This window comes from Magnolia sinica, chromosome 15 (assembly GCF_029962835.1).
Source record: "Magnolia sinica isolate HGM2019 chromosome 15, MsV1, whole genome shotgun sequence".
Classification (NCBI taxonomy): Eukaryota; Viridiplantae; Streptophyta; class Magnoliopsida; order Magnoliales; family Magnoliaceae; genus Magnolia; species Magnolia sinica.
This window is the reverse complement of record NC_080587.1, coordinates 55,819,169-55,841,753: the sequence shown is the minus strand read 5'-3', so window position 1 is coordinate 55,841,753 and position 22,585 is coordinate 55,819,169. Positions and strand designations below refer to the sequence as shown.

Genomic DNA, 22,585 nt, shown 5'->3' with positions numbered 1-22,585 from the left:
GGACGGAATGAATTTCTCAAATACATTATAGTGGGCCCCACCCAGCATCCTTGGGCAGGAACCTCGTGCGAAAGGCTTTAGCAGGAAATCAGCGTCCCACCACGAGGAGGTTAATTGCAATAAGGTAAGGGTAGGCGTTTACAATAATCTTATTTATTATCAAATTTGTTTGTCTCTTCCGTCTCTTTCCCAAGAGTTGTATGGTTTATTAAAAAATTGGGGTCTAAACACTAAACAATAATTCAATTCCGATATCTCACTATAAAAGCCAGAAACCATAAAAACCAGAAACCAATATCTCCCGTTTCCCTTCCGCAACCGCAATCCGAATAACGCGAGCGATGGTGCCAAAGGTCGGATCGTTCCGATACAACTTCGCCGAGAAGAGCAAAGAGAGGCTCCTCTCTCAGAAAGGGATCGGCGCCGATTTTTTATTCGACGACGATGATTACTCCAGGTCGAAGTGGTCGTGCTTCCGTCGGTTCAGCGATTGGGCCGCCCGATCGTGGAACCGGTCTATCGAGACTGTGGTCAAAGCGTGGGAGTTTGGACGGTCGGATCCACGGAAGTTCATCTTCTCTGCCAAGATGGGGTTGGCCCTCGTTATTATATCTCTTCTCATCTTCCTGAAAGAGCCCTTCAAGGATCTCGGCCGTTATTCGGTGTGGGCCATCCTTACTGTTGTCGTCGTCTTCGAATTCAGCATCGGTAAGTAACAGAGTGGAAAATTCATTTTGATTTTTCAAGAATTGAGTTTTTTAGTTAATGAGTTGAGAATTATTTAGTTATTAAATAGTGTTTGGATGCGTTATTGAATTGAATTGTGATAAAATGGAAACTGCCCAAACTTTAGTTTTGTTTGATAGTATACATTTTTCGGGGTTGGGCCTCTGGATTGTGACAAGGGAGATGATACCATGGAGCTGAAACATGGCGGAGCCATCTTGCTACTGTACGTGTGTGATGTGTGGCAGGGTGATGTGTCAATCGGGACCGTTCATAGAGCGGCGCTAGATGTGGATCACCTGCGGCTCAAAAATCGAATTTATCAAATGATTTAGGCATCGTTTTTCTTCATTCTCTGGGACATGATGTTGACCATTAACAGTTCTTCTTCACTACCATGGCTTTGAAGGCTACTGTGGAATGGCTAGGATCATCCGATCCATGTGCATCTTGAACCATTTTGTTACTTTCAAGTTGGGACTTGGTAGGATCTCGATTGCAAATTTAGGGCTACTTCCTCATTATGAATGTTAGGAAAAATTGTTATGTTTTGTTTCCTATTGTAAATCAATCTGAATTTGTCCACATCATGGGCCCCATTATTGATTAAGCATCTAATATTGCCCATTGAATTTAGTGTTGTGACCATTTTCTTGTTAACTTCCATTTTCGGGTGGTTAGGATCATTTGGTAAGGATGGTTTTATGGATATGCTTCATCCACCATGGGCCGGGACTTTGAATGGTAGGGCTGTGAGGGGGTCAGTCCTATAGTACCCATACCTGCGCTAACCAGGTTTGGGTCTTACTGGGTCCGGGTCCAATCGGGTTCGTGTACACATCGGGTACCCATTAGTCGTTGATAGAGTTTTTGAATTTGGTTTGGGAAAATGAAGAGCCTTTACATGGTTGGGCCTACACGATGGATGAATTAGATTGTGCAGTTATGTGTCACTTTGAGATAAATCGTTTGTAAATGGACTCTCTTAGGTGTGTGGCATGGGAAAACTCATTTCTTTTAGTAGAATACTCAATGATTATTAAATATATATAATTTTACTATTAGAACTACCAAGACGCGACTAGGCCCAACCAAATCCATATTTAACCGGGTCACATGGACCTGACCCGAACCCGACTAGGCCCAACCAAATCCATATTTAACCGGGTCACATGGACCTGACCCGAACCCGACTAGACCCAAATTTTAACTGGGTCCAAAAGGTGAGACCTGAATCCTCATTGATTTCTTAATGGGTCTAATAAATGAGACTTGGACCCATTAAAGTCGGGTCGGGTTCATTGGGTACCGGCGAGTCCGGATACTCATTGACAGCCCTATTTAAGGTCTTGATTGATGTCTATGTTTTTCACGTGTACATTGAATGAGTCACAACCATTTAAGAAATAGTGAAGAAGGCACCCTGACTCTGCATGCTATTGTCTCTTTTTGGAGCATTTTTGTGCACTCAAAATCAAGTCGTGAGTAAGAAGGATATATCTTTTTTTATTTATTGATCTTTTCCTTTTATTTTTAGTCATGAGTAAGTGCCTTGCTGAACTTTTTACCAGATAGGAACTTTGTGAATATGGTTATAATGAATGTTATAAAACCAGGACTAGACTGGGAGTTTGGGCTGGTTTGGACCAGAACTGGCCACCAAATGGTCCAAATAACCAGAAAACCGGTATGTTATGTGGAGAATTCCTTTGTGAAAGATGATGTTACTGTATCTGTCAAATCTCAAACCCACAACCTCTACATAAAAACCAAGCAATCTAACTATTAGGCTAACAGCATGAAAGCTGTTGATTCCCTCTGTTTTCATTATTTTAATTAAAGCAGATTTACCCAAGTGGGTCTGACTGGTTGGACCAAACTACCTACAATAAAAAGGTAGGGTCTGGGTTTTGAGACATTAGTCATAGTCAATGTTTCATTAAATCCTGGACTGGACCTTGATCCATTCCTGTCGATGGTTCGGTCCAAACAGGGCCAACCAGTGGCCTGACTGGTTTGATCCCTAACATGTAGAAATACAGAAATGACAGGAGTTAAGAAGCTAGATACATGTAGCACAGTCAATACTATGTTTAGTTGATAAGAAGTTGGTAGCAGGTTTGAACCCCATCCCTAACATGTAGAAATACAGAAATGACAGGAGTTAAGAAGCTAGATACATGTAGCACAGTCAATACTATGTTTAGTTGATAAGAAGTTGGTTGCAGGTTTGAACCCCATCCAACTCATTTCAAATTTTACCTTCAAACTTTTGAACTGGTCTGTCCAAATGGGCAAAATATGCTCATTTCAAATTTTAGAACCGGTCTGTCCAAATGGGCAAAATATGCAAATCAGATGGGTGGAGTATTTGAACTGGATGTTTTGAATGGTTCCTTGCATAAAATGGGTTTCTATGTGACTGACTGGTTCTGGCCGAAACCAGTCCAACTGTTATGTAATGTCGATTTTTGGAGGCTTTTAACCCATTTTGGCCATTTTACCTGCAGGAGCGACTTTTAGCAAAGGATTTAATCGGGGATTAGGGACATTATCGGCAGGTGGGCTTGCTCTTGGTGTTGCAGAATTATCCATTTTGGCTGGAAAATACGAGGAAGTTATGATTATTGTCAGCATCTTTGTCGTAGGTTTGTTATCTTTTAGTAGTTATCTATTCTGTTTATTTTATTTTCTAAAATTCTGAAAAATATTGTTTTTATTATCCATAACCATAATCCCTGTGGTGTTAGGATTTTGCGCGACTTTCGCTAAACTGTACCCAACGATGAAGCCATACGAATATGGGTTCCGTGTTTTCTTGCTGACTTTCTGTTTCATTATGGTGTCCGGGTATCGGACAAGGGAGTTTATCGAAACGGCAGTAACTCGTTTCTTGCTCATAGCTATTGGTGCTGCTATTTCTTTGGGTGTGAATGTATTGATCTACCCCATTTGGGCAGGCGAGGATCTGCACAATTTAGTGGTGAAAAATTTCATGGGCGTTGCCAACTCATTGGAAGGTGGTAAATGGATCTTTCAGCTTTTTTCTTGCTCTTTTTTAAACTGTGATCTGATGCTTGAGTAGATCATCTCAACTGTTTTGTCTTTACTCTTTTTTAAAGGCTGTGTTAATGGATACCTTCAATGCATCGAATATGAGAGGGTCCCTTCGAAGATTCTTACGTACCAAGCTTCGGATGATCCTCTCTACAGCGGCTACAGGTCTGCTGTAGAATCTACAAGCCAAGAGGATACTTTGGTATGATTTTGTTCTTTTTTAAATCACTACTGTACTATCCACATCAGTTTGTTAAGCAACAGAAGATTGCTCAATTTAACTAACTGCTATATGAACAGCAAGGTTTTGCTATATGGGAGCCACCGCATGGCCGATTTAAGATGTTAAGATATCCTTGGAAGAATTACGTTAAAGTAAGCGGTGCACTGAGGCATTGTGCATTTATGGTCATGGCATTGCATGGGTGCATACTTTCAGAGATACAGGTATCTGCTTGTCTTTAAACTAGTATTTTAATACCATCCTTTCTTGTTGGAAACTGTCTGTTATTATTCAATATATATTATGCAAGCTTTTGCTTACACTTCCATTTCAGAGATACAGGTAACTACACCTCCTTTAGCAAGTTTTTTAACAGAATGTCTCCACTTTCTAGCAATATATTTCACAAAAGTTTTCGTTGTAGAAAGGGTGGAAGTGCTCTTCCATATGTTTTGCTAAGGGCTCCTTCTCTTGAACCATATTGGTCATGGTGATGGTTATGAAGCAGTCTTTGGTTAAAATTTATGGAGGGGTGCTTTGGAATCTAAAGGATTTAAAATTTTTCTTACTAAAAAAGAGTATATGGAGTGCAATTTTAATAATAATAGGCCTGTAAATGAGGAATTAGTTAAGATTGCTTACCAAGAAGTTTCAAAAGATCGCTTTTGCTATCTTGGGTCAATAATTCGTGAGAGCAAAGAGATTTAGAAGGATGTTTCTCATAGAATTGAAGTGAGGTGGAAGAAATGGAGATGTGCCTTTGGAGTTTATTTATGTGATCATTGTGTACCACTCAAATTGAAAGGAAAAATTTTATAGGATAGCTATAAGATCAGCCATGCGTTATGGACAGTGTTGGGCAGTTAAAGAACAACATTTCAACGGATGAGTTTAGCTGAAATGAGGATGTGGTGATGGATGAGTGGAAAGACGATGAAAGATAGAATTAGAAATGAATGCATTCGGGGGAACTTATGAGTAGTACCAATAGGTTATAAGATGAGGGAAAGTAGACTTAGATGGTTTGGTCATGTGCAATGGAGACCAAGAATTGTGCCGGTTAGGAGTGAGTCAGTACAAGTTGAAGGCTCTTAAAGGGTGCGAGGGTAAGGCCCAAAAAGATGGGTGGAGGTGGTAAGAAAAGACTTGATGACCTTTGGTTAAACTGAAGTTATGGCCCTTTATGGAGTGGAATGGAAAAATAGGATTCATGTAGCCAATCCTCAATTAACTGGGATAATGTTTAGATGATGATGATTTTCACATTTATCCCTTTCAATAGTTGGTAGGAACTGAATTGGGGCTTAGGAGTCATTACTCTTTGTTACTTACCCAAGCCACCTCCAATGTCTTTTTTTTTTTTTTTTTTTCTTTCACTCCCTCAACTTGGTGAAACGTTCATTCTTGTAAAGGTTACCGCACCCTATGTGGATGATTTTCTTTTGTTTTTCTTGTAATGACTAAATCGCCCTCATCCACATTAACACTTTCCATATAAATTTGAGTGTGCCTTTTGACTTCCAATAAAAAAATTGGAAGTCAAAATTTACCCAGGCTGTCAAAATTTCTTATCTCATGCTTGCTCTACCAAGCTTCCGTGCACATACTAAACCCTTGCTTTTGAATAAAATCTCCTCAAGCCCTCACGCCAGTAACTTCATGCTTGCTTTTTTTTTTTTCCTTTCTGTTAGCTTGTTAGTACACAACACTGTCAGTTCACACTTCACTGTTAGCCACCCCCACTAACTTCATGCTTGCTTAACTGTTGGAAAGGTCATCTCTCTCTCTCTAGCTAGTTGGCTCTCAATGAAGCCATCCCAAAACATTTTCCAGTTTCACTCATGTCATTGATCAACCCAAAGCTAGATGGAGGACAATTTTTTCTTTTCACACTTTTATTTTTCATTTTGTTATTTTCTAGGTCAAGTGATCCTCATCTCACTCTCATTCCATTGAAGAGAGTTTTGCATATCCATCGACAATGATGGATTACCTTGTAGGACGAAAATTGGTTGGGCTATATATATGCGCGCGCGCGTTTTGTTTGACCATAGGTTTGCATATCTTGTATACGCTTCTTTCTAGTGTATGATGCTTGATACACAGGCACTTAGAATTTGTAAACATGGCATACGTTAAGGCAATTAAACCAACTAAATTGTGGCATCCGTTGCTAGTGTTGTCATATGCGACCGCATATGTGCATATCCATATGCAAATCGCATATGCGATCATGGCACATATGCGATCGCATATGTGGCATATGCGAAAATATGCGATTGCATATGCAATGTATGCGATCGTATATTGGCCATGACACATTATTATTATTTTTTTTTTTGCAAAAAAAAAAAAAACAACATTTTGCCTATAAAAAGGCTTCCAAAACTCATCCATTTGCTATATTCTCACTCCAAAACTCTCTTACTCTCTTCTTCTCTTACATTTCTTAATTACAAATGGTCTCTCTCTCTCTCTCTCTCTCTCTCTCTCTCTCTCTACATTGCCTCTCTCTTGGAAGTTGGAAGATCAAGATTCAAGCACTTTTAAGTTTCAAGGAAGATAGCTTGTTGATTTTTTAGAATAATAAATAAATAGCTTGTTGATTTTATTGTTACTTCTTGTTATCTATATTGTTGAATGTTACTTGATATTTAATTCATTGTTTAATTGATTTTTCTCTCTCAAATGTATTTTAAATATGTAAAATTAGTTATCTTTCAACTTAGAAAAGTTTCCCGTACTTTCTTCTTATTATTATTATTTTTACATTTTTTGAAAGTTTCCCTATATATATTGAAAAAAAATATGTGGCTGCATATGCGATTGTGTGATCGCTGCAATCGCATATGCGCATAAGCATATGCGATCGCACATGATTGCATATGCGATTCGACAACATTGCCTGTTGCTGCTCAAGTCAGTGTCCCATAATCAGTTTGGTGGAACAATCCTAACATCTGATTTGTGGATTCTTTTTTGTTGAAATAGGACCATTGGGTTTTTGTTTTTTTAATCGTCCAATAAATGTTCACCAATCTGATAGTCAGACAATGAGATAAGCATAATTTTTTGTTCATGCAAGTGGGACCATATTCACACTGTTTAGAAGTACTTGTATGTGATGTATGCAATTTGTAAGTAATTACTGAGTGCCCACGTATCGTCTGTCACATTCTGCCAGAGTATGAAAGTTATCCTCTTATCTTGAACCATGATGTGGTAGCTAGATGTGATGCTTTAGAAATTTCTACAAGGAGGAAAAGATTCATTTTCCAGCAATTTATAGGTGGGGAATACAATATCAAATTGTATTGCAATTTTGATAAACTCCTTGGCTTTGTTAGTTTGTCTGTCTTTTGATTATCTTCAAGTTGAGAGTGAGGCTTTTGTCCTGTTGTAGTGATGTCCAGTTGACAAGTTTCTAAATTTTGGAAGAGATCAATATTACGAGGTCTTTCCTTATTATAAACCCGGACTAGAGATCGATATGAGAACAGGGGATATGGCTCTCCATCTCGGAAAATTCATGATATGGATACATTTGTAACGTCATAATCATCTAACATGATCTTCATATTTAGTTTTATGATGAAATTTTTGACCCATTAACTTGTAGTTATATCAAACCTGGTAACAAAGTTGTTGAAATCCTACTATTTATGATTTGAGTCTAATCTTAAGAAAAACTATTTAAATCCCACCTTTGAATCCCTTTTTATATGTGAATCCTATGATTTTATGATTTGATTCCTATGGTTTATGATTCAATCCCGATTTATGATTCAAATTATACTTGATCTCTTCTATTTTAAGCTTCACTAGGCGTCCATTCTATGTTTTTAAATTGGTTGGGGCTTTAAGAATCATTTAGAAAGAATCTTTAAAAAAAAAAAGAAGAATTGTTTAGAAAAGGTAAATTATTTTATTTTGTTCTTTCTAAGAGAATAAATAATATATACTCTTTAACGTTAAATCGTAGAGCTTTTTTTTTTTTTTTTCTTTTTTTCTTTTTCTTTTAATGATTTCTTACTTCTTAATTGGTTGAAACACCAAATTGATGTATGACTTTTTTGGAATGTCTTTATGGATGGTTATGATCATATTGACTACTATGTATTGTGGAATGATGATTAGAAATCAAAATATCTTTTTTTGTCAGTTTGCAAAAACAAATGCCGCTTTTCCAATATGATTCTACATTCAAGAAAGTTAACAAGAACATAAATTATTAAAGGATCCTTGTATGATGTGGCTATATATAATTATTTTATTTTATTATTATTATTTTTGGAAGGTAAGAAAATTTCTATTACCAACCAGGGGGCCAAAGGCCTCGAAAATTACAACAAAGGGTGCAATGGAATAAATAAGGCAACGGGAAGAGAGAAAAGCCCACACCTCGGGTTGGGGAAAAATAAAGAAAAAAATGTTCACAACTTGGGTTAGGGGAAAACACGAAAGAAAATAAGCGCACATCTCAAGTCAGGAGAGTGATAAAAAGAACCCATACCCCAGGTCAGGAAGAGAAATCTACACCTTGGGTCAGGGAGATCTAAGACAGGCTTGCCACCTCAATAGAGGACAATAGCATAATTTCATGAGAAGAGGGAACATTAGCAAGCTTTAAAGGTTTTATTTTTCATATTTTGGAGATCCTGTCTTGCTAAGAATCCTATTTTTAGATTCCATGGATTATGTTGAAGATTGTAAGCACTCATTATAAATAAGGCTTAGGCCTATGGAATAAGACAATTGAATGGTATTTCTCTTGTTTCTCTATTGTGATTCAAACTTCAATCCGATACGTTGGATTTTATTGCAATTAGTCTCTTCCTTGACCTAGTTGCATTAAGTTGGCCTCATGGTTCAGTGATCCAGATTCCAAACCATTGGTACTTTAGGCCCTACTGTTGATGGGTCTTGCACCGATAAGTTTTAAAATGAAAAATTGGAAGTCTTAAATAGATGGCCAAAAATAGATGTTAAGAAAGAAAAGTACACCAATGGATCACATTAGACTAAGAAAAGGCCGAATATTCTATAAAGAGGATCTTTCTTTGGAGACCTCTGGTGCATGGTCCGTCTAGGGTGAGCGCATCATGTCAATGGCTTGGAACATTGAATATGGGCTCCATTTGGACAAACTAGAATCCCAAACAGCACCGTATGATCTCTACCTGGGCATGGAATAATACTTTTGTTGGCAAGTAACTACTCCCAAAATCTTTTAAAACTTTCCAAAGCGAGGTTTGCTATAGCTCCTAATGCCCCCTCAAATTGTTCTTATAAAAGTCATGTCTTTTTATTTTTTTATTTTATTTTTATTTTTTATTTTTCTACCATAGTTTCATTTTAGATATTTTTGCATATTGAGAGAACTCTCCTAAGAACTTGTGGTTGTAAAAGCAAGCGTTAATAGCATATGATCTCCAAAGAAGAGAATATAGGAATAGATGTGATGTGGACATCTGAGCACCTTTTAGAGTTTATTAGAGGAGGAGAGCTGCCCTAGTTTCTTTATGGTTAGGTGATCATTACATGGAGCCCAGTTATCCAATTCGAGTTCCTAGCCACGTTAAAGAGCCCATATGCATGATTGTGCATCTTTGAAGACCCCACATTGGGAAGATGTATGTGGGTTGCTTATTGAGAGTATTGGACTATTGGATCGATTGAATACGTCTATTGGACCATTGGATTTCGCATCAGACCGTCGGATTTTGCACGATGGGTCATCTTGACCGTTGGACCATTTTGATTGTTGGGTCGTCTTGATTGTGGACTCCTATTGGACACTAGTTTCAATTATTTTGTTTAGTTAGTTTGGTTATTTTGCTTCATTTTATGATTTAGTTTATATTAGGGATGTTTTGGACATTTTATAGTATTAAGGGTGCTTTTGTAAAAATACCCCAAATAGCATATAAGGCTTTGACATGTGAAGCATATGGCATTATTGGCTATTGATTGAAATTTTCTTCTTACTTCGTTTTGGAGCAAAATTCTTCTTGTGATTGGAGTTTGGTGTGAAGCCATGGTGGGATTCAAACTATCTTCTCTTTCTTTTGTTTTCTTCTCTTTAAGGTATTTTATTTTTTTCACTTTTCTCTTCTTCCCTATCTATTTTTTCTTCACATTTCTCTTCTACTTCTCTCTCTCTCTCTCTCTCTCTCTCTCTCTTTATTTTCTTTCTTTTCTTTTGTTTCCTCTCAAATTCCATCTCCACCATATCCAAAACCCTCTAGACCTAAACCCTACCCAACCGTACAATCGTACGGACCACCCCCCATGTCTGTACAATCTCCGTATAACTATACGGACACAATTTTACAGCCGTCCGTACGGACATCCTCATTCCCCTTCTTTCTCTCTTTTTGGTCATTGATCCTTCCCCTTTAAAATCCCATAACCCTAAACCTAAAACCTAAAACCCTAACCCTAGAACCTAGAGTTCCAATCCCGAATCTCCCAAATTCCGTAAACCTAGAATTCCAAATCCTAATCTCCCAAATTTTGTAAGTCTTAAATCTCCAAACCCTAATTCTTTCAAACCCTAACAAAGTGCAAGTGAATCTTTAGATTTAGATTGAATCCCATGCTTGATGGAAGTTCTACCTTCCATAGGGCCGTTTCTGATCGATAATCTTAAGATCCATCTACGGGATTGTGATGTGGCCTTGAATTTGAGCATAATTGATTACTTGATTTCCTTAGATTTGTGATATATTGGCAATATTTTATATTTTGATTTACTCTAATAATCCGTTGATTAATTCATTCGTACCATTATAGTTTAGGCTATTCATCCTGCTTCAAATGTTGGTATCAAAGATTAGGGTTTAGCATAAGGTTTGTGTGGTCCTCAAATTAGCATAGGGTTTTCATATTGCATTTAGGGTAGGTTTTCATATTGCCTTGTTTAGGATTAGCAATCTCTCCATTCTCATCATATTGTATATCGAGTATTAGTTCTTAAGTTCCTCATTAGATCCCCAGTTAATGCTCACTTGTACTGGTTGTGGTTTTGGTCTACACCCCACCATAAGTTTAGAACAACTTACCGAGGCTATCGATGCCATGAATAGCCATCTTGTGGCCCTTGAGGCCCAACGTAGGACCACCAACAACTAGAGGTGGGCATCGAGTCGGACCGAGTTAGGTCCAACCTGACTCGATCAGGTTTTGAAATAGGCCTGACCCGAACTTGATCTGACTCGGTACTGAGTCCAGCATGCCTGACTCAATTTGAGTCCGGGTCTGGGCTGATCCGAACCGAGTCTGACCCGGTCAGAAATACAGAGTCGGATCGAGTTGGCACCGATTCGGATTGGGTCATCGGGCTGGGTTATAAAATGGATGGACAGAGGGGATAAAATACATAAATCAGCTTGATTCGATACTTGTGGGCAGTGAGCCTCACCACCATTGAAACCTTGCAGGGGCCCCATCTTGCTAGATTGTGGAACCCTCCACAAATCCATCCATTTCCCTTGATCAACAAGGGAATGTGGTCCTTAGAATGAGGCGGATGCACGACTCAGATGGGCCACTCTAAAGAAACAGTGGGAATAGAAACATCTAATCTACCGTTAAACCTCCTATTAACATTAATAATAATAAAAAAAAACTTAAAAAAAATCAGAACGCACCTAATGGGCCACTGGCTGCCGCCTACCGAACGGGAGAGAGAGAGAGAGAGAGAGAGAGAGAGAGAGGAGGAGGAGAAGGCTGGAGCTCGGAGGGTTGCTGGCTGATGGGTGTCGGACGGGAAGGACCGAAGGGGTTGCCGGGTTGGGTTTTTTCGGATTGGGGCACGTGGCGGGTAGGGTAGAGACGAACAAATTAGGTTTATATATATATATATATATAGAGAGAGAGAGAGAGAGAGAGAGAGAGAGAGAGAGAGAGAGAGAGAGAGAGTCATGCTCACCTGCGCACCTATACTCATGCGCACCTTTGCACATGTGTGATGCGTGTCTAATCCGAATGGTCCATGTAATGCGGAATCCCATGAAACCCCAAGGGAAGAATTTTCACCCTGATCTAAAATTTTGGTGGGCCATAGCAAAGAGATGCAAATCAAGGGATGAAACTGTTTTCATTTTTCATGGCCTACCAAAGTTTTTGATCGAAGTAAAAATTGGGCTCGGGGGGTTTCATGATGTGTCACATCATGTGGACCATTCAAATTTTGGAGTCACATCACGTATGATGTGTTCTAAAAAAGTTCGCAAGAGTTTCGTGTGAACTACTGCGCAGTTGAGCATTTGGCTATATATATATATATATATATATATAGAGAGAGAGAGAGAGAGAGAGAGAGAGAGAGAGAGAGAGTATCTGACAACCCCAGTTGAGTATCGGGTCGAGTCTGACAGATCGACTTTCGGATCGGGTTGGGTCGAGTTACGGGATAACTTTAACCCGACTCGGTTTAAATTCGAATTGGGTGAAGCCTACTCGGTTCGGACCGACTCACCCATTTGGTTCGGATTGAGTCGGATCTGAACGAGTTGGACAAGTCGGATTAGGTGAGTCGAGTCGTCCCGTGCCCAGCTCTACTAACAACCAACTGGCAACGACTAATACTCACATAACCCAGTTGGAAGTTTCCCTCTAGGCAAACCTCAACAATGGGGAGGATGACTAATCTCAAATAGGAGCTGAAGTTGGAGGCAACCAAGTTAGAGGACGTGGGAGAGGTCATGGCCGTGGTGAGGTTTATACCCAACCACCCATTGGAGAGTATCAAGACCACCACGATTCCAATGAGCAAGTAATGAAGAGTGAAGATTGAGGCCTAGAGTTATGATGGTCACTTGGACCCCAAGGCCTTCCTCGATTGGCTTTTAGACATGGATCATATATTTTGAGTCGTACAATATGTCCGATCGCCATTGGGTGAGGTTCGTCAGGATGAAGTTGGTGGGCTAAGCCAAGTTATTTATGATGAATGTTGAGCGGAAGGTGGAGAGGTCTGAGATGACCCAGTCTCGTTGTGGGTTGAGATGAAAGAGATCTTGAAAGAAAAGTACCTTCCACTCTCTTGCTGCCAAAAGCTTTTGGATCAGTGGCAATCCCTTCGGCAGGGATCAATGCTTGTGTCTGATTACATCGCTAAGTTTGATGAATATATAATGCGTTGTAACATTGAGGACCCGTTAGTGACCCTTTCCCGTTTTAGAATGGGCATCCGATCCGAGCTTTAGTTTGAGTTCATTCCTCTCGACATCAGCATCCTATTAAGTGGTGTAAGAACTTGAGTGGTATATGAAACCGCAATTCGTGAGTTGATTCAATTCTCATGAATCCAATGTCAAGACCACTCCCCAGGGAGCTAAGCCTAGTTTTGGTAGTCAATCCAAAGTCTCTATTGGTACTCAATCCAACATTAGGGATGTGAAGGATAAAGGTCTAGCTAGTACCAACTTGAGGGGAGGAGCAAACCCGGGGTCAAGACTGGCAAGGATATGGTCATTTCACATACCATTGCCCTACGAAGGAGTGAAATAAGAGCCTCGTAATTGGCGAGTTTGATGAGGATGCGAATGATTAGGGCGATTGCGAAAAAGAAGAATATCAACTCAAAATTGGTGCTAGTCATGACAAAGATGGAGGAGTTGAGATCGTGCCACTTGCAGTTGTCAGATGTGCCATAGCCTAGGCCAAAGAGAGTGATAATTGGTACATGAATTCAAATTTCCACACTTAAGTGTGGTGACAAAAACTGTAAGATGATAATTAATAGTGGTAGTTTCACCACCGTGTTCTCCGCTAGCACTATCTCATTTGGGTTTGAAACCCGTTTCTCACCCTTAGCCCTATCGAGTTGCATGGGTTGATGTGTCCTTGATATTAATTTCTCAGTGGTGTCTTATTCTCATTCAGTTTGCCTCCTACAAAGGCACACTATGGTGTGATGTTTTGCCTATGGACATAGGCCACATCATTTTGGGTAAACCTTGGCTATATGACCGTCATGTGATACTATTCAGCCGTTCGAATACATGGTCATTTATTCATGAAGGTAAGAGGATAAAGCTAAATTCTCTTCCGCCCAAAAGCACCCTGGAGGAGGACGCCAAGAAGGGTGATCCAAAAGATGTGAGGAAGTCCCAACCAAAGTCTCTTCACATAATAGATGCCAAAGAGTTTGAAAGGGAAACTAAGGTTGATTCGATGGTGTATGCCATCGTGGCAAGAGAGATCACACCTGAGGTTAGTGTAGTGTTGCCACTTGAATTGATTCCGATATTGGAAGAGTTTAGCGATTTTTTCCTTGAAGACCTACCGGATGAGCTTCCACCCATGTGGGACATTCGGCATACCATAGATCTTGTCCCCAAGTTGATTCTACCAAACATTCCTCACTATTGAATGAACCTCGCGGAGCATGCATAATTGAAGAAGCAAGTGGATGAGCTTCTTAGAAAAAGGTTCATTCAAGAGAGTTTGAGTTTATGTGTCGTGCTAGCACTCATGCCTAAGAAAGATGGCACTTGGCGCATGTGCGTGAACAGTCGGGTCATCAACAAGATCACGGTCAAGTATCGATTTCCTAGACCGCGTCTTACGATATGTTGGATATGATGGCCGGTGCCACGATATTTTCCAAGATTGACCTCAAAAGCAGGTATCATTGGATACATATTCATCCAGGACGTGAATGGAAGACAACCTTCAAAATGAAGGACAGGCTATACGAGTGGTTAGGACAAAGAAGTTACATGCCAACCTGAAGAAGTGTTCTTTCATGTCGGATTAAGTTATCTTCTTAGGGTTCATTGTTTCATTTGAGGGCATGTCTGCAGATCTCGAGAAAGTCAATGCCATGGTATGTTGGCTTGAACTGCAGAACATTCACAAAGCGTGTGGCTCCCATGGATTAGCTACTTTTTATAAGCAGTTCATTCGAAACTTTAGTTCCATTATGGCTCCCATCACGGACTGCATTAAAAATGGGGACTTTAAATGGACTAATGTTGCCTCCAAGGTGTTCAAGGAGATCAAGGGAAAAATAATTGAGGCTCCTGTCACGCACCTTCCTAAAATTTCTAAAATCTTCAAGGTTGCGTGTGACTCATTTGGTGTAGGCATATGTGGAGTACTTAGCTAGGAGGGACACCCGTTGCTAATTTTAGTGAGAAGTTGAATGAGGCGAAGTGATGATATTTTACCTATGACAAGGAATTCTATGCGGCAGTCTAATCTTTGTGACATTGGCGACATTATCTACTACCACAAGAGTTCGTCTTGTTTTTTGACCACGAGGCCTTGCGATACGGTACCTCAACTCCCAAAAGAAATTAAACCCAAGGCATGCCAAGTGGGTTGAGTTTCTTTAAGAGCATACCTTTGTTTGAAACACACGGCTAAGGTTGAGAATAAACTTGCCGATGCCCTTAGTCGTTGAGTGGTGTTACTCTAATCCATGAGCGTAGAAGTCATTAGGTTTGAACAATTGAAATGATAGTATTATGTGTGCCCAGATTTTGGAAAAGCATACATGCCACTTTTGGATGACCAATCGAGGAGTGATTGTGGGTTTTCCTGATCGATGAGTTTTTATTTAAAGACGATAGACTCTGCATTCCCTACAACTCCCTTCGGGATTTTCTAGTTTGGGAGCTTAATGACAGAGGAGTAGCCAGTCATTTTGATAGAGACAAGACTATTGCCCTTATCGAGGATATGTTTTATTAGCTCAGCCTCAAGCGAGACATGGTCAAAATCATCGGGCAATGTATTACTTGTCAACTGGCAAAGCAAAAAAGGAAGAATACTGGATTATATAGGCCCTTACTAGTGCCACACGCTCCATAGCAATGTATTAGTATGGATTTCGTGCTTAGGCTACCCAAGGCGATTAGAAAGCACGATTCCATCTTTGTGGTGGTGGATTGTTTCTCGAAAATGGCCCATTTTCTCACATGTTTCAAAATGTTTGATGCCACCAACATTACCAAGCTTTTCCATGCAGAGGTGGTTCGCTTGCTTGGTTTGCCAAAAGCCGTTGTGTTTGATAGAGATGTAAGATTCATGAGTTATTTTTAGAAGACACTTTGACACATGATGGATACGAGACTTTAGTTCTCATCAGCATACCATCCTCAAACTGACGATCAAATGGAGGTGGTCAATTGAAGCTTAGGTAACCTATTACGATGTCTTGTGGGCGAACATATTAGGACTTGGGAGACAATTTTTCCAGTTGCAGAGTTTTCATATAATAGTTCAGTCAATAGGTTGATAGACATTAGTCCTTTTGAGGTAGTGCAAGGTTACAAGCCTAGGAAGCCTATAAATCTCATTTCCATGTTAGTCTCCCATAGACCTTCAGAGTTTGCAGATGCATTTGCACGACATATTCATGACTTGCATATTGAAATTAAGAAACAAATTACTGTGAGCAATGAAAAGTACAAAATATTTGTTGACTCTCATCGTTGGTTTAAAGAATTATAATTAGGAGATTATGTGATGGTTTAAATAAGGCTAGAACAATATCTGTAAGGGGCCGTGAAGAAATTACAAGCCCGTAGTGCATGACCTTGTAAAATATTGAAAAGATTAGGTTCCAATGCGTATGTTGTAGATCTTCCACCTAACATGGGAATTAGTTCAACATGCAATGTAGAAGATCTTGTGTCTTTTAAGGGTCCAACAACTCCACCCACTGGCCTTTCTTCCGACCCTCACATTGGCCTAGATGGTGGTGCTCCCAACTTGCCTCATGACTTGTGGCTCTTACCCGACCAACCTTCCCAACCTTTACCTCCTTTACCATCCATACCTACCAATGGTTTTTAATAGATATTGAGGTTTTTAGAAATATCTCATCAAGTGGAACAACAAGCCAGAGTCAGACAGTATGTAGATTACAGAAACCGAGCTTCAGAGACCAGACTCAGATCTTCTAGAGCGTTATCGTAGTTTTATTTTGCTAGAGGTGAACTCTTCTCAGCCGATGGGAGTTGATGAGGACATCTGACCACCTTTTAGAGTTTCTCAAACTTTTTAGAGTTTATCAGAGGCAGAGAGCTGCCCTAGTTTCTTTATGGCTAAGTTATCATGACATGGAGCCCAATGGACCCAATTCGAGTTCCTAGCCACGTTAAAGACTTCACATGCATGATTGTGCATCTTTGAAGACCCCACATTGGGAAGATGCATGTGGGCTACTTAGTTGAAAGTATTGGATTGTTGGATCCATTGGATACATCTATCGGACTGTTGGATTTTGCACGTTGGGCCATCTTGACCGTTGGACGATTTTGATTGTTGGGTCGTCTTGATCGTTGACTCATATTGGAGATTAGTTTTAGTTATTTGTTTAGTTAGTTCAATTATTTTGATTTATTTTATGATTTAGTTGATATTATGGGTGTTTTGGACATTTTATAGTATTAAGAGCTTTTTTGTAAAAACACCCCAAATAGAGCATATAAGGCTTAGACGTGTGAAACCTAGGGCTTTATTGGCTATTGAATGAAATTTTCTTCTTGCCTTGTTTTGGAGCAAAATTCCTCTTGTGATTGGAGTTTGGTGTGAAGTCATGTAGTGATTCAAACTATCTTCTCTCTTTTTTTATTCTCTTCAAGGTATCTTTTTTCTTCACTTTTCTCTTCTTCCCCCTCTTAATTTTCTTTCTTTTCTTTTGTTTTCTCCCAAACCTCATCCCGACCACCCCCAAAACTCTCTAGGGATTGTGATGTGGCCTTGAATTTGAGCATAGTTGATTACTTGATTTCTTTAGATTTATGATAGATTGGTAATAATTTATATTTTGTTATACTCTAATAATCGGTTTATTAATTCTTTCACATCATTATAGTTTAGGCTATCCCGTCTTGCATCAAGATGAAGCCATGTATCTTGATGGATGGTCAAAGTTTCCCGGTAGTATAGATGCTTTGATTACTCAAGGTCTTAGGTTGTGTGCTCTGGTTCAATGTCAAGTAAAGAGTTTTGGAGAAGCCGTACTCATCAAGGTCACATGACTAATATGATACAGTGCTTTGCTAAGCTCATGCGAGTGTACTAGTCAGCTAATGCCTATGCCAATGCATTACGCCACCTGGGAAATCAATGTTTTAAATAGCTTCACCATATAGCGTGTAGCTTACATTGTGTTGCACAGCGTAGCTTACCCTTAATGCCACGTAGCTCATAAAAATAGCGGAACTCATGTGTAGTCTATGTTACATGCTAATTTTGCATACACTACATGCTACATACCCTATGGTATACATGCTTTGTAGCTTACACAACAAGTTATTTTTCACTAATAAGTAATAATATCAAATTAATTCGGTTGTTCTTTCTTTACCTTTACAGTTAGTCTTTGGTTCTTTGCCTATTTTCCTATTATTTTAGGCTGTGTTAGGTTGCATCAAATGTCATTAAATTTCATTATAATCAGACTAATTTGGTGATAAATATAATAAAATTTCATGATATTTTGCGCAACCAAGTACAGCCTAAATTAAAAATCTGGAAGTACCATCTAGTTTATGATACACCCTATGTAGCTTAAGCCTTATGCTTTAGAGGGGTGAACACTATACCACTATACTATATGCCATTCACCATTTGAAACGCTGCATGAAATATCCAAGCCACCCATCATGTGGACCTGTGTAGATGCCACTACTTAAATATAAAGGTGGTTCACTCAGCAGGCGTGCCATGATGCCATGATATTAGAAAAAAGTTGATGGGTTAGAAAACTTTCCCTGATTTTTCACAACCATATATTTTGTTCAGTTCCTTGTGGGCCACCTGACTAGTGGACGGGCCTGATTCATGGGACATGGAATCTACATACTAGTAGTCAAATGATGGATGGGTTGGATCACCTGTCTGCCACACTGGCATATGTGGTGGTGTGTGCATTTGCTGACCTGTACATGCATGTGGGCTTATCAAAGCTCTAAGATACAAGTGGAAAGGAAAATCCAGAACTCCTCTTAAGGGTTACAAAGGTTCAACCAACCTATTATGAATGGAGAATGACAAATGTCCTCACAAATACACAACATAGTCACCAGTTTTAACCACAAAAAAGACCAAGGAAGAAAAATTTATTGACCTTGGAAACAACTTTTTGCCGCCTTCCTTATCTTTTTGTAGCTTATGGAGAAGCTGTAAGCTGAAATGAACATTCAAGGTTGGTAAATGATGATATTCTCCAAACTAAGAGTGATTGGTTTTAAAATACCTTCATCTTCAGAACAGAAACCATGACATGCAGGTCTGAGGTGCCCTTCTTAATTGCTCTTACTCGTTTGTTAAGAGATCTTGTGAGTGCTCAACTCAGTAATTCTAGCAAGCTGAACTTCTTGATCTTTCTTTAGTATTGCAGAACTGATTGATTTATCTTTTTCGACGAATAATTTTGTAGTATTTGATTAAATTCTGCTGGTAGCGATGCACCAGCCAGTCCCCAATCCATGTTAAAGGAGGATTGATGTCAGGAGGGCAGCTGGTTGTGAAACTTATGCCAAGCCCAAGTGATCATGAGAATTCTGGGAGAACATTATTCGCAAATCCAACCCCAGATAGCTGGGAGAAGGCTATCATGATGATGATATTTCTGCATTTTATATTCTCAGTTACCTTTTTCTAAAATGATATTTCTGCATATTGAGTGTGGGAAGGGCAACCCAATTAATGACATGGGAGTTATAGGTTCCTGTATCAATATGCATTGGATATCCATCTGCTTATAGCCATTCAATATCAACCGGTCATTGGCAGGAATGATCATTACTCTTTCACCCATGTCTATGTACATGTATCTAAAACATACCCATACGAGTCCATTTTGCATTTGAGTCATGACTGATGCTCCTCCGACATGCATCACACCTTAGGGTCCACATGCGGAGTTGGTTTGGATGAGCTGTGGTGTAAGAATCTTGATGAATAAATGATTCATAGCATCGATCAGTGGAGTTGAATATAGACATTGACTCTTTTTTCTCCCTTCAACCATCTGTTTGAAGGTTACTAATCAGTTGTCCGAATCATCCATTTGGTGTGATTTTTGGATCATGTACCAACAACAATGGAACTGGACAGAGACAGTTCTAGTCATCCAAGTCAACTATGCATGTGGGCTCCATAGGGTGACGAATGCTGGAGGAACTTAGAGTTCCAACTTGCACAAAACGAATGTGTCTTGTTATTTTAAGTGAGAGAACACATACAGTTATATACAAGTGTATGTTGCTCGTCTTGCGGTTGATATTATCTGTTACAATGTCTGGAATTTACTTATATCCATCTTATTTACTTCTCTAAAATTGAAAATATATTGTAGGCTCCTGCTGAAAGGAGACACGTTTTCAGCAGTGAGATGCAGAGGGTTGGCAATGAAGGCGCCAAAGTTCTGCGGGAGCTGGGAAACAAAGTCAAGGTTATGGAGAAATTGAGTCCTGGAGACATCCTCCTACAGGTCCATGAGGCAGCAGAAGAGCTACAAAAGAAGATAGATCGTCGATCTTATCTCCTTGTCAACTCAGAGAGCTGGGAGATTGGGAATCGGGCTGAGATAATCGAAAACACTAATGACGTTCTCAATATGATGGATGATGATAACAAACAACGCCTTGGGCTGAAGTCCTTAAGCGAAACTGTGCTCAATTTGGGATCAGTTCCGCTGTCGAAGAGCTGGGATGTCCGCAACTCCAACATGGGTGTTTACTCCTCCCACCCTCCCGTTGGTTCTTCTGAAGAAGCAACGCTCGAAACACAGATATCATGGCCTGCAAGGAGGTCGTTTCATTTATATCCGGTGCCCACTGAAGACGAATCGAAAACCTACGAAAGTGCAAGTGCGTTGTCTTTGGCAACATTCACTTCGCTTTTGATTGAATTTGTGGCAAGGCTTCAAAATCTTGTTGATTCTTTTGAGGAGTTGAGTGAGAAGGCCAAATTTAAGGAGGCTGTTGAGGAACCGGCATCTGAGACGGTTGGATTTTGGACCAGATTGAGTCGGTACTTGAGATTCAAAGATTGAAAGCGAAGATTGCAGGATCCAGATCGTTGGTCGCATATGAGGAATTTGAATGGAATAATTGGCGAGCCAAGCATATGGGGGTCATGCATGGGCCTGACTTCAACGCTCACTGAGAATCAAACTGCACGTACTTACACCACCCAAAAGGACTGGGTGGGGATTCCAGCACATCTGGAAATGGGGCTTTGAAATCCTAATTGAAAAATGCTGGGATTCCTGCATGGTCTTTGGATGGCCGGATCTAGGTGCGCACTGGATCCATTTTTCTACAGAAGTGGTAGGATATGAAATCCTGTCTGGCAGTGCGTTATGCAATATACGCTTATACAAACTTGATGGGTACTGGCAGGGGTGCATCAGCCTGTAATTCTCATCGTTTGGTGGCTGGGAGGATGGCTGCTATCTGCTGAGGGTGGAATTCTACTGATTGCTGCAAAAGAGGTAAATGGAAGAGTTCTAGTGCATGTATTTATCATTTCATTACATGAGTTGAATGACATGATTCTGCTCTCTGGCAATTATTTTTTTATTTTGCTTCCTAAGGTAATGTGGGGCCTATGGTCTATTGAACCAAACGGTTGGATATGATGGCCCTCATTGTAGATGGGAAGACCCTAAGGAAACGTTTCTAGATTGCATGATCCCAACCCTTTGATATCGTGTGGCTTATAAATAGATGGTTAACAGAACAAAATACACCCCAGGTTCAAAATAGATGGAAGGCAAGTATCTGAAGGTTGGGATGTGGATTTCTTGGTGATTTCTGATGAGTCACCAGCCCACATTAGGTTTTATCGGACCGACAGTTTGGATCTTGGGCTGTACCAGGGAAACTATTGTCCATTTATTAAAATGTAATTCCTCTCATGTTTCTTGTATATGCCTGCTGTATACCCTTCAGGAATGATGGGATCTTGCTTATCAGGAAGTATACATGCGTGACCATTTTGTGGTTATTCAGACCGTTGATCCGATGGGCCTTTTTGTGCTGGGGAACTCCTTTTGAAAAATCTTTTAGATTGAGAGATTATAGACCTTTGATCAATGGCCCATAGATATGTATGATTGTGGGGAAATACAGCAGTGACCTCATTCGACCTAAGAAAGATTCGATGGGTTTGCACGTGCTAGTAAAGCATTTTTGGAATGACGATCTAGATCACCGAATCATGGTCCATGTGTGGTAATACTTTTGGCTGATAGAAGGCCCACAATTCCGTCTGCTTGTGAGATTTGGTTTATGGAAACTGTCCTTTTAAATTATATTGTGAAACTACTACGGAACTGTAAGGAGAGGTTTGCTAGAATACATACTATATGTATTGGAATACCATGCATTGGGACTTTAGCCATGGATTGCGGTCTTTTTCCGTGACTTGGTGACTGAAACCGTTTATATAATGGTCCCCACCATGACAGGGTATGCCCCAGAAAAACCCTTCACGGTTTGGAATAACATTGAATTGCAATACACGGGGATGTATTCTAGCAAACCTCCAAATAGAAACGCATTAGACACGCCACAAAATAGTATTTGTGCAAGATTCGAAGCT

General features: G+C 39.8%; 1 protein-coding gene across 2 annotated transcripts; it reads left to right on the top strand.

Moving 5' to 3' along the window:
• The first annotated feature begins 245 nt into the window (after positions 1 to 245).
• On the top strand, positions 246 to 21,910 carry LOC131228097 (aluminum-activated malate transporter 9-like). Of its 2 annotated transcripts, none has more exons than XM_058223929.1 (6): positions 246 to 708; positions 3,237 to 3,374; positions 3,687 to 3,746; positions 3,849 to 3,985; positions 4,084 to 4,230; positions 20,334 to 21,910. In XM_058223929.1, the coding sequence occupies exons 1-6, from the start codon at positions 342 to 344 to the stop codon at positions 21,030 to 21,032; spliced, it is 1,548 nt and encodes a 515-aa protein (XP_058079912.1). In that variant the 5' UTR covers positions 246 to 341; the 3' UTR covers positions 21,033 to 21,910. The 2 variants fall into 2 exon arrangements, with proteins under 2 accessions (XP_058079912.1, XP_058079911.1); XM_058223928.1 differs by having other exon boundaries at positions 252 to 708; positions 3,477 to 3,746.
• Positions 21,911 to 22,585: the final 675 nt, after the last annotated feature.

Coding starts and splice junctions, on each gene's coding strand:
- LOC131228097 (XM_058223928.1), top strand. CDS start 342: ATGGTGCCAAAGGTCGGATCGTTCCGATACAACTTCGCCGAGAAGAGC. Junction 3,375..3,476: donor TGTCAGCATCTTTGTCGTAG/GTTTGTTATCTT, acceptor CTGTGGTGTTAG/GATTTTGCGCGACTTTCGCT. Junction 4,231..20,333: donor GCATACTTTCAGAGATACAG/GTATCTGCTTGT, acceptor AATATATTGTAG/GCTCCTGCTGAAAGGAGACA.